Source organism: Schistocerca piceifrons, chromosome 5 (genome assembly GCF_021461385.2).
Source record: "Schistocerca piceifrons isolate TAMUIC-IGC-003096 chromosome 5, iqSchPice1.1, whole genome shotgun sequence".
NCBI classification, from domain to species: Eukaryota; Metazoa; Arthropoda; class Insecta; order Orthoptera; family Acrididae; genus Schistocerca; species Schistocerca piceifrons.
In genome coordinates this window covers 261,823,977-261,837,362 of record NC_060142.1, presented here as the reverse complement: position 1 = coordinate 261,837,362, position 13,386 = coordinate 261,823,977, and the positions used below count along the sequence as shown (strand labels likewise).

Sequence of the window (13,386 nt, the reverse complement as noted above, 5' to 3'; positions counted from 1 at the left end):
TACACGACAATGAGATCCCTGTAATGGACTGTCCTGCACAGATCCCTGACTTGAATCCTATAGAACACCTTTGAGATATTTTCGAAAGCCGACTTCTTGCTAGGCCTCACCGACTGACATCCTCAGTGCAGCACTCCGTGAAGAATGGGCTGCCGTTCCCCAAGAAACCTGATTGAACGTGTGCCTGCGAGAGTGGAAGCTGTCGTCAAGGCTAAGGGTGGACCAGTACTTCCAGGTGTTCACGCTGTTTTAGGAACGCGTTACTTTCGAGCAGTTGTTGCAAAGCTTTGCTTGAACACCTGGAACTAATTTATGAGCATAACATGATGTCATAGGAGCAACGACGTATATGACAATCTTTTACCAAAAAATCATCCGTAACATACTTGAAAATGGCGTAAACTGTACAACGTACAGGAAATAAAGAAGAAGACATCAAGAAATCATTCAAAAAAATTCATCGCCGCTGCGGACCCTATCGCATTGGAAATTATAGATATGCTTTAGAAGTCAGAAATTTGAAATTGCATCTCAGTGTTTTAATAGTGCATTACTTTTTTATAATGGCAAGTGAAGAATAGTTATTTTATTTTGTTTTTATCAAACTAAGAATAAGATTATGTTTGTGGGTGCTCGAGCCCCGGTGCATCCACGTAGTCGGTACGCAGGGACAGCAAGACTCTCTTTAACAGAATTGCTCTCTCTGTCGTTAATGCATGTGCTCACGAAAGTACATGCCCTGATAAATGACGGCTGTTGAAACTCTGGATATGCCTTTGAGAACTTGGAAGCGTCGTTTTTCCATTCTTTTCTAAGAATTTTCAGCTGCAAAATCAATGTTGCAGCACGTTTGGTTTTCTTTCATTTCGATACTGATGTATTCGGAAAAATTGTAATACATTTGCATTACTCTTTTTATATAATCTGTGTAGAATGCACACGACAAAGTTTCCAAGTTACGAGTGCAGCCTTTCGGATTGTGAACGCTTTTGTCTGTTGGTATGGTAACACGTCGCGCGTTGTCAACAGTGCGCTCTGAGCAGTAAAAGATAGAAGAGTGTTGCCAGTGGATGACTACCAAGCACGAAATATGACGGACGCAGCTGCAGCAACAAATATTGATGCACACGGAGGCGAAAGAGACAAGTTCGGCAGAATCACGAAAAAATTTCTTCGTGATCTATGCAAGAAGCTCGATTTATATTCAACGCCGTACCTCAACGACGTGTTGTATCTACATTATAAAGGGTTCAGCAAAATTGAAAATCTCGAAGAATACACAGGTTTAAAGTGTTTGTGGTTAGAGTGCAACGGCATACGTAAAATAGAAAACCTGGATAACCAGAAAGAACTCAGATGTTTGTATTTGCATCATAATTTGATTAAGAAGATTGAAAATTTGGATGTTTTATTTCATTTAGATACATTAGTGTTGAGTCACAATTGTATATCAAAACTCGAGAATTTAGAACACTTAACATCTCTTAATACTCTGAATGTAAGCCACAACAAATTGCAGACGAGTGTAGATATTGAAATTTTAAGGAAGTGTAAGAAACTCTCCGTCCTGGATATTTCTTTTAATCAAATTGATGATAAGGAAGCTATGAATGTTTTTTATGAAATGGAAAATTTGCGAGTATTGACTTTGACCGGAAATCCTGTGGTGAAGATGATATCACCATATAGAAAGACTGTAACTGTGAGCTGTAAAAATCTGCAGTATTTAGATGACCGACCAATTTTTGAAAAAGACCGGTTATGCGCAGAAGCATGGCATAAACAAGGACCTGAAGCGGAAAGACGAGTTAGAGAGAAATATGAAGCAGAAGAATACGAGAAATTACGCCAGAGTACTTTGGGCTTAACGAGGCTGAGGGAAAGTCTGCTTCAGAATTATTCAGACGTAAAGGACGAAATGAAATTAGATGGATTCTTTGCGGAACAGTCGGAAGCCGTCAGTTGCGCCTCTGAAGACAACAATATGAATTGTGTTGGTGACAGAGATAGCTCAGACTCTGCGGCGGAATTAGATGATGCTGAAGACAATACAGTTTTTTTAAATCAAGGCATATCTGACCAAGAAGAAAAAAGTTCACAGGCAAACACTCATGAGGCATCAACGTTGAGCAAGGAAATAATCGAAACAAAATGTACAAATCGTAGTGAAAAGGAAATAATAAATACGGAAAGGCCTGAAAGTCCAGCAGTGCATGTACCTCACCGTGAAATGTTAGAAGTGGCAAACGAGTGTTCTGTAAATATCACTAACGAGACTCTTACTTGTAATGGTGAAGATTTCGAGATTAGATCTTCGAGTGACACACTACAAGTATCAGATGACGTTGAATGTTATATGTCAGTACGCGCCAATCGTCCGCTCATTGTGGAGTTAACTGAAGGCGAGGGAGCATCACAACCAGCCAGCGACACTGGCGGATACTTTAACTAAAACAAATTACAGGAATAATTTTAAATTATAACGCCTAAACTACGTTTAGTTTGCAATAGATATTTATTTAACAAGCATGTGACCTTTTTTTGTTATTTTGTCATGTATGACTGCTTGCAATAAACTACTATGACGAACATATTAAACGGCATTGAATAATTCACTTACACGTGCTTTAAATGGAAGTTAGCTTTCTTTTTTTTTTTTTTTTTTTTTTTTTTTTTAGCCGTAACTACCTTTTAACTATCTACTGTTGTAAGCTTTTGTGGTCGAGAAGGATATTCAATATGAGTTTTCGGCTATGACCAGCAGTGGAATATTAGTCGCTCTTGTGAGGTCACATTTTGGGAGCTTATATTCTCAGTTTTGTTGTTGGAGTGTGAAAGCGAAATAATCTGGTTGTGGTGACAAATCAGTCCGTAGCTCAGCCCGAGGTCTAGGTTAACTTGGAATTTGACAATTTGGTTAAGAGTTGGCAAAGCCAAGACCATGAAACTAGTGTAATATGGTTGTGGTCACAACCTGATATGTAGCTCTGATATCACATTATAGTCATGTTGTTTATGTCATTTGTCACTCATTTCGTAAGTCTGTGGTCACAGCCAGTGACTCGTACTGAATGTTTCTCTTTATTCCAACTTTGCTGAGTGACTATCTTCTTTTGCTAGTTTGTGAAGATCTGAATATAATTTGACAACTGTTGTTAGGAAGGAACATAAGTGAACATTTTTGTGTGGTAATCAGTATGTGTCACAATTAAGAAATTCTTGTTGCCTGGTATTTATGATTCAGTTTAGACCACACCAGAATATTGGTTATCATTTCTTCTTTAAATTGGTCAGTATACTAATTTTACACAATCTGCAGATTTTTACATTACAGACAGTCAGTGGTAACATAAAACAAGAAACTCATTTTCTTCTTGTTGCATCATTTTTTTCAGAAGCTTTTTTCAATAATTTATATAGCTATCTTTTTTTTTACTATATATACCGTTCAATTTCATTTACCTTTGTCATGACAGACGAGTTCCAAGAAATGTTGTCTTCCTGAATCCTATCAAATTATGGCAATTCATAGGTTTACAAGAGCATTACAATCAATATTGTGTGTGACAGTCAAAATTAAAACTCAGAAATTGACTTGTCATTTTTAAATAAATGGTGATATTCTAATAAAAGTGACAAAAAAAAAGTGATAGTTACGTCACATTTTATAGAAAGGTTCTGTTTGGAATTTCATTGAGAATATACTATTAATGGAAGTATTAATGTATATAGAAGAAATAAAGCAAATTTTACTTTAAAAGTAGCCATTGTATAAGGCAGGGGATGTCCACTCTATAAACTGTTCCTTGATTTTGTGGACAAAGTGTTATGTGATGCAGAGGAAACATGTTCCAAGTGGGGAGAAAGCTGAAGTCATGTGCAGATCTACAATTTGGTTCAGGGCAGGGGTCACTAGTATGTTACTCTGTCTGTCACCTCCCCTCATCCCACACCACCAAATGTAACTCGCTGTCATTCCTAATTTTAACATGCTGCAAATGTGAGTTATTTTAATTGTGACAACAATAAAAAAATCTAAAAATAATTTGTTTACATCAGCGAAAAGTACATTGCTCTAGCATAGAAATTGCAATCTAAAAAATGTAGGTAAAGAAAGCATATGTCTGAGAATTTGAGAAGCAAAAGTATCACCATAGTTAGTTTAAGAACTAATAACCACAAACTTCCACAACTTAAAAGTCTTAATTTACAATATATAAAATCAAAGTGTGCACTTAAGTTGTCAGTATTTCACTAAGCACTATGATTGTCAACAGTGCAGACTGTGATTAAATGAGTGGAATGCCCATATTCTTAATAATTTCCTCCTATGTTTGGGAAGTCAGTTTTTCTTTTGTTATTTTCCTTAGTGGAGGGGTTTTTCATTTCTGTCTTCCCTTACTCAGTTTTCTGCAGTTTCCGAATTCTATCTTTGGACTCACGAACCGTGTCCGATTTGTTGTTGGCAGCAAGTCAGCCTGTGAAATGGCACCTTTACCTAGCTGGCAGACACTCACACAAGCAACTGAATACTACTCTGTGTTAAACATAGCTCTTAACCCTTTGCAGTACATTTTTTATAGAAACTCAGCAAATAATTTTTATGGTATGTTATTAGAATTATGATGAATTGACTATATTTATGTTTTGATAATTTTATTTTTGTGGTTTAGGACCAAAAATGGTGATGGTAAATGGATTTCCTACTCTCCTTTTGTCAGATGATGTGTCTCAGTATTACATATAAAGAATAAGAAACAGAACTTGTGTTTTAACTTTATTTCAAATATATTTACATTTCATATTTACAAGTGATTTATATTTGGTGTTAACAATTTGGAGCCTATAAACATGTTAGATTTCTTTCCCAAACAAATGTTCAAATTATTATCACAGTTTTTTTCTCATGAAACTGGGAGAAGCACAGTTTGGTACAAATGGGTACTCTGCAGAAGCAGCATGTGTATTTTGTGTTCTCATCTCAAGCTTTTGTAGAACACATCTCCTAGTATATCAGTGTCAAGCAAGTTGAAAATAGCTGTGTTATCTGGCCATTCCTCTTCTATTTACTTATGGTACCACCACTAGAAACCTCAATGTCCATAGCACGGGAACTGTTTTACACTACTGTTGATATCAGGCTGTGGAACTAAACATGCATCACAGTCCTGCACAATATCTGAAATGAATTCATCTTCTGTAACTACATTACTTTGTTTCAGAATCCTAAGGATCACTAAGTAGTGAAAATAGCAATTCCAATGCTTCTTCTGGGATGTATTTCTTTGGGTAGACTTGCTTTTTCAACATTTTCACTAGAAAAGGTAATGAACAATAAATGATGATATTTGTTACAATATTAAAATTTACGTACTACAATGTGAACGAATCCTAGAAACTGTGTGTGTCACACAATAAAGACGTGAACAGATACAAGTCACAAGAATGTATACTGCAAAACAAAATGTGTTCCGACAACAGTAGTAGTGATCACAAGACAAACAGAAACTCCCAAGTCCCTTAGAGAAACTACTTTGATGCTAAGCATACTTCCCAAGAACATTTTAAACATTGTTATTTGGTGGAATCTGTATTTTTCACAGCCTTAAAAGCTATATTTCATAACAAACAAACGTTGCGGATGGTGCAGTGGACTTACCACTAGATGCCACAAGTGTACGGAAGTGGTGTGACAAATTCTCCTAAACACGGTAAAGAAATACAGTTACTGGCAATTATATCCCCCACAGCTGAAGAAAGGGTTAAGTTGTAGAATTCTTTGCCATATTTGAGACTCAAATTTTAATATTACGATATTCTCCTAAAGTTACCTGTGATTCTTGAAAACTGGTATATGGAAAAACATAAATGCCTCTACCAACATTTTGTGTGTGTGGGGGGTGGGGGGGTGGAGACATGACTATTCCCACCCCTTCACATCGGATCCACACCTGACTGGTGTGGAGACGTAAGGGTCCACCTGACTCACGCAGTACACTATCTCATGTGCACTTCACACTTCATACTGAACAATTACCTTTACTGCTTGCAATGAGCTGCTTTTCTGAGAAACAATCGAAATGTCTATGTTAGGCAGGACCTGCTCTGTCATTCATTCTGCCTTGAACTACTCAGACAGCACAGTGAAATTATACATAGCATTCAACAATGAGTTACTGTACACAGTATTGTTTGACCACCAAGGTTGGCAGTGAGTGAACACAAGACAGAATTGGCCTGAACTCTTCACAAGTACAGTCGCAAGTTCATGAAAGCTTCTGACATGGGAAGTAATGAAGAACAGGGCAAATTACCATTGCACAGAGTTGAACAAAATAACCGCGGAAAGTACACAGCTCAAGATGTTAAGGAAGAGATACTCAGACAAAGAAGAGTGTGATGAATTGAACATGCCAGTGCTGTTAACACAAAAGAAGACCTGTTTATCCCGACTCATTGACTACTGTGAAAATGTCTAACATTAAGTCTTCATGGCTAAATGACTTTGTAAAGCTCATTGAAAGAGATCCAGAGTCATATGAAGAAGATGTCAGTAGTACACAAACTGTTTGCTGGAAGCAAAGTTAGGGAAAATGAAATGAAGTCACTACAATTAATTGTTCTACCAAAAGGAGAAGGAGCCATACAATGCAAGACAGTTTTTTTATGTAAAGACTAATCTAAATGGAAGTTTTGAGAAATCTAAAACAAGATTTGTCATCAAGAGGTTTAATCAATACTATGGTGTAGACTACAGTGAAACTTTCAGTCCAATTACTGAAATGTTAAATGTTGCTGCAGCTGAGAAGATGCATTTAATACAGTCTGATATGTCTACAGCTTTGTTGTTCCAGGGACTACAATTAGAACTAAACAGTGTGTTTGACTGTTATAGTTACAAACGAAAGGGGCTAGCATACGAAATAAACAATCACATAAACAGTAATTTGATTTTAACATTTTTCAGGATACTTAAATACTGGTAAAGAGTTTTGACAACAAGTGTATTGGTCATGGCTTGCAAACACCATGGCCTCATGGGTCCTCTGACTTGAAGCCAATGGACTTTTGTGTGTGGGAACAGTTAAAAGCAGCAGTTTATTTCAGTGCTGTTGATAGTGTCAATGAACACCAGGAATGCATTGTGGATGGCTGTCAATGCATTCGGAAAAAGCCTGAGATTATTGAATGTGTACGGCCATCAAAGAGTATGTGGTAAAGCCCGCCTTCATAATAATAGTTCCCATGTAGAACACTTGTAATAACGTGTTTATCCTCAAGTGCATATCCTCAGGGAGTCGGTTATAAGGTGTTCACATATCATTCATAACCATTTGTTTATGGCCTATGCTTATTAAGATTATTTACTTATTTCATTGTCTTTCGCTCACCTTTTTCATTTGTACCTCTAATAGTCAAACACCCTATATACGCAGCAGCTAGGACGACATGGTGAGGACAGGGAGAGTTTGTAAATTAAGGTGAAGTTTTAAGTCTGTATATATTTAAGCAAGCACAGAGATGTTGGAGTAAACCTTTTGGAGCATTTCTCTCGTCAGCAAGTTTCGAGGTAAATGATGCAGATCTGTGCTTATAAAGCAAAGAAGAATGTGATAAGACACTGTTAGTCACTTTTTATGTAACCTACATGATGGGTTAGTTATGGTGAGTGATCAGCTTTATTCCAGAAAGTTCATTGAATAGGTGAAAACTGAATTTAAGTTCACTGTGAAACCAGCATTGTACTTTTTTGGGTTTGAGATATGCTTTGATGATGGTGCAGTTGAGATGAATCAATAGGCTAATGTAAGAAAGATTCTGAAGTGTTTCAGTTTTTCAAGAGCACAAAACTGCCTCAACAACTATTGCAAAGAAATCACATGCATTACAAAGCAAAGGTTGGAGAGAGGTGTAATTTTCCTTATTGAAAAGCAGTTGGAACAGTGATGTACCTGATGCTTGGAACGAGATCTGATTTGACTTACAGTGTGAGCTTCCTGTCTAGAACACTTGACTCGGCATCAACAGAAGATGTATTGTGACTATAAGAGTATTTCAGTATGAAGTAGGTTCATGTGACATATGTACACTCCTGGAAATTGAAATAAGAACACCGTGAATTCATTGTCCCAGGAAGGGGAAACTTTATTGACACATTCCTGGGGTCAGATACATCACATGATCACACTGCCAGAACCACAGGCACATAGACACAGGCAACAGAGCATGCACAATGTCGGCACTAGTACAGTGTATATCCACCTTTCGCAGCAATGCAGGCTGCTATTCTCCCATGGAGACGATCGTAGAGATGCTGGATGTAGTCCTGTGAAACGGCTTGCCATGCCATTTCCACCTGGCGCCTCAGTTGGACCAGCGTTCGTGCTGGACGTGCAGACCGCGTGAGACGACGCTTCATCCAGTCCCAAACATGCTCAATGGGGGACAGATCCGGAGATCTTGCTGGCCAGGGTAGTTGACTTACACCTTCTAGAGCACGTTGGGTGGCACGGGATACATGTGGACGTGCATTGTCCTGTTGGAACAGCAAGTTCCCTTGCCGGTCTAGGAATGGTAGAACGATGGGTTCGATGACGGTTTGGATGTACCGTGCACTATTCAGTGTCCCCTCGACGATCACCAGTGGTGTACGGCCAGTGTAGGAGATCGCTCCCCACACCATGATGCCGGGTGTTGGCCCTGTGTGCCTCGGTCGTATGCAGTCCTGATTGTGGCGCTCACCTGCACGGCGCCAAACACGCATACGACCATCATTGGCACCAAGGCAGAAGCGACTCTCATCGCTGAAGACGACACGTCTCCATTCGTCCCTCCATTCACGCCTGTTGCGACACCACTGGAGGCGGGCTGCACGATGTTGAGGCGTGAGCGGAAGACGGCCTAACGGTGTGCGAGACCGTAGCCCAGCTTCATGGAGACGGTTGCGAATGGTCCTCGCCGATACCCCAGGAGCAACAGTGTCCCTAATTTGCTGGGAAGTGGCGGTGCGGTCCCCTACGGCACTGCGTAGGATCCTACGGTCTTGGCGTGCATCCGTGCGTCGCTGCGGTTTGGTCCCAGGTCGACGGGCACATGCACCTTCCGCCGACCACTGGCGACAACATCGATGTACTGTGGAGACCTCACGCCCCACGTGTTGAGCAATTCGGCGGTACGTCCACCCGGCCTCCCGCATGCCCACTATACGCCCTCGCTCAAAGTCCGTCAACTGCACATACGGTTCACGTCCACGCTGTCGCGGCATGCTACCAGTGTTAAAGACTGCGATGGAGCTCCGTATGCCACGGCAAACTGGCTGACACTGACGGCGGCGGTGCACAAATGCTGCGCAGCTAGCGCCATTCGACGGCCAACACCGCGGTTCCTGGTGTGTCCGCTGTGCCGTGCGTGTGATCATTGCTTGTACAGCCCTCTCGCAGTGTCCGGAGCAAGTATGGTGGGTCTGACACACCGGTGTCAATGTGTTCTTTTTTCCATTTCCAGGAGTATAGAATCTATTGTCCAGATTTGGGCAGTGGCATATTAGATTAATAGTGATATGGACTTAGGGGGTGCAACAAAAGTGATCGGTCGGTATCTAGTCTTCTTATTACACTTGCAGGCGGAACTGTTTCCTGGCGTAGCCAAAGACGGGCAATGACTGTCAAGTCTACTACTGAAGCAGCATTATCAGTTGCAACAAAAGTTGCAAAGGAAATAATTTATCTGTATAGACTTTTTGGGGGTATGAGAAAGCTGATAGAAGTTCCAATCCTTAAGGCTGATGATAAAGCAACAGAGAGACACATAGGATCCTGAAATCTGTCATTGCACAAAATGCGTTAACAAGGCAGTTTTTTATTTGGGAGAAAGTGATAGGAGACCCGTCAGACATTCAGCATATTTCAACTGAAGATCAGCTAGCAGGTACATTGACAAACTTTCTATCAAAACCAGGACTGTCAGTTTTATGTCATAAAGTGGATATTTCATGTTGATGTGTGGTTCCTATTTCCCCCTTTCTTGCTTAGTTACATAAGGGAAAGTGCAACAATTATAAATATCTTTGTATTTAATTAAGTATCGAGCAACTTTGGTAGCATTTACTGCTAAGAAAAGCATCTCCAAATATTGTGTTCCACTGTTTGTAGCATAATGTATGATTGAGGATAATGGTTCAGTGAAAACAGTTATTTGCAAATTATTAATTTTAACAATGCCAAGGCTGCTCTTCCCCTATTTATTTTCAAGTTATGTGTTTGTGGGAAGATCTTATTTGCCTTTATAGCCTTTTGAGGGCTGTATACAGATCAGATTTAAATTGATGAATATTTTTTTTTTCTCATGCATCATTATTGCCCATGCACATTATTATTTACATTTATTTAATGCATTTCCATTCTAAATGTCAAACAATAAGGGAAAGCAATATACTGAATGTGTGGTTTGATTCACATACACTTTTATATGTACACTTTTATACCACATGCTACCTTACTGCGTGTGGGTGATGGTACTTAGTGTAACAGTATAATTAGCCCCAGTCCTATTCTGTCTGCACTTCTGTACACATGAACAACATTAAAATTAGGTTGCTCAAGTTTTGTAAGTAATCAGATTCTTAAGATGAGTTAAACCGTTCAATAATTATTCTTCCACATCCTATTCTATTACAGATATCTTGACCCCTACATTTATGTGGTAGTTCCATCTTGAGAAAGTACACTCAACTATTTGAATCCAGTACACACTCATTGCTATGTACAATTCTACCACCACTGGTTCCACATTTGCACAGCTATTGTAACTGCACAATTTCCTGTACACACTGAATGACACAATATGATAAAAATTCATTTCCTGGGATCAGCCCAGTTCAGATTCACTCACATACTAATGATGCACCTTTTTACCATAGAAATTACATATTGTAACATGTGAAGCTGCTTTATAATATATATCATAAAATAAATGTCAAAATATAATATTTATAAATAATAATAATAAAATTTGTGATATTTTATTACAAAGATAATGCTAGTCATAATGGCAATTCTTTGTTGTTTTATTTTATATATTCTCTGGATAGTTGTGTCTTTGACATTCCATGCATCTATGTCTGCATAATAAAAAAAAAAAAAATAAATTTACAAATATTATATTTTGACATTTGTTTTACGATATCTACATAAGTAAAACTTTTATAATAGAGGGAAACATTCCACATGGGAAAAATATATCTAAAAACAAAGATGATGAGACTTACCAAACAAAAGCGCTGGCAGGTTGATAGACACACAACAAACACACAAAATTCAAGCTTCCGCAACAAACGGTTGCTTCATCAGGAAAGAGGGAAGGAGAGGGAAAGACGAAAGGATGTGGGTTTTAAGGGAGAGGGTAAGGAGTCATCCCAATCCCGGGAGCAGAAAGACTTACCTTAGGGGGAAAAAGGACAGGTATACACTCGCACACACACACACATATCCATCCGCACATACACAGACACAAGCAGACATTTTCTATTAACTTAAGTTCTCCTTGTATTTTTCTATAATTTTCAGATGTCCTTTTGCATGAAAATTGTCCTGTACCCATTTTGTTATACAACAGGTAGCGGAAAATGATCTCTGACAGAAACTGGCCATACAATTAAAAATAAATTATCAGGAGCATTACATTGTGTCATTTCTATGATTTATCAAAGCCGTAGGACACACTCAACAAAAACTAATTTTGGTACCTTTTTAGGCTTATGAATCATATACTGAGGTGACGAAAGTCATGGGATAGCTTCTGATATCATGTCAGGCCTCCTATTGCACAGAGTAGCACAGCAGCTCAATGTGGCATGGATTCTACAAGTTGTTGGAAGACCCTGCAGAGATACTGAGCCATGCTGCCTCTATAGCTGTGCATACTTGCGAATGGGTTGCCAATGCAGGATTTAGTGCATGAACTGACCTCTCAATTAAGTCCCATAAATGTTTGATAGGATCCATGCCGGGCGATCTGAGTGGCCAAATCATTTGCTCGAATTGTCCAGAATGCTCTTCTAACTAATCGCAAACAATTGTGGTACAGTGAAACAGCACATTATTGTCCATAAAAATTCCCTTGTTGTTTGGGTACATTAAGACCTCGAATAGCTTCAGATGTTCTCCAAGTAGCCGAACATAACCATTTCCAGTCAATGATTGGTTCAGTTGGACCAGAGGACCCAGTTCATCGTATGTAAACACAGCCCACACCATCGTGGTGCCACCACCGCCCGCTTGCTCTGTGCCTTGTTGACAACTTGGGTGCATGGCTTCATGGGGTCTGCGAACACTTTAACCCTACCATCACCTCTTAAACCAAGTAAAAGTGGGACTCATGAGACCAGGCCTCAGTTTTCCAGTCATCTAGGGTCCACTGATATGGTCACGAGCACAGGAGAGAAGCTGTAGGCAATGTTGTGCTGTTAGCAAAGGCACTTGTGTCTGTTGTCATTAAAAACAAATTTTACTGCACTGCCCTCACAATCTTCGAAATGGAATGCCCCAAGCATCCAGCTCCAACTTCTGCTCCACATTTAAAGTCTGTTAATTCCTGTTACGTGGCCGTAATCATGTCAGAAATCTTTCCACATGAACCACCTTAGTACAAATGACAGCTCTGCCAATGCACTGCACTTTCATGCCTTGTCGGCACAATATTATCACCCTCTGTACATGTGCCTATTGCTATCCCATGACTTTTGTCACATCAGTGTATTGCTGCTTAATTTCATGTTACCTCTGCATTAAACACTCATTGCTGGTACACTCTTTTACACACAATCAGAATTTTGATTCATTTCAGGTATTCTGTATTGCGATTTTTACAGGTGTTAATGTAGTATGATCTAATTAAAGAAAAATCAAAACCTAAATGTAGTTGATCTCTAACATCAAAATAATGTGTTGCAATCGTAAATAAATTGTCCTCTGGCTGCAAGTATGTTTTTTAATTTATTTATTGCATATCGATTTTAGGACTACTGATTCTATCTTCAGTTGCACCTTATAATATATACATCCAACCACATAAGGTGCATTTGAAGACGGGAGTGGTAGACCCAAACTTAATTCTGCAATAAAGAAATTAACAACCATCCTTACAGTCAGAGTCCAGTTTATTCATAACTGCAAAGCGTGTGACAGTTGCATTCCCACCATCCAATACAATGGAAGCCAAAATATCACACTATTGTCTTTACCCCTGAGCTCCCCCTAGTTATTGTATGCAGCAGGTGCAGTATCAGTACAACTTAGTACACCAGCAGCAAAAACTTGCTTGATCACACAGAATTTTCATGTTCACCCCCTCTCAGCATCAAGTACATGGGTGTTTTCTCTGTACTTT

General features: G+C 39.2%; 1 protein-coding gene across 1 annotated transcript; it reads left to right on the top strand.

The window, feature by feature from the left end:
* The first annotated feature begins 1,090 nt into the window (after positions 1–1,090).
* LOC124798933 (dynein axonemal assembly factor 1-like) lies at positions 1,091–2,519 on the top strand. The gene has a single exon (XM_047262467.1). It carries the CDS (start codon positions 1,091–1,093, stop codon positions 2,450–2,452), a length of 1,362 nt encoding a protein of 453 aa, XP_047118423.1. The 3' UTR covers positions 2,453–2,519.
* The last annotated feature ends 10,867 nt before the right edge of the window (positions 2,520–13,386 follow it).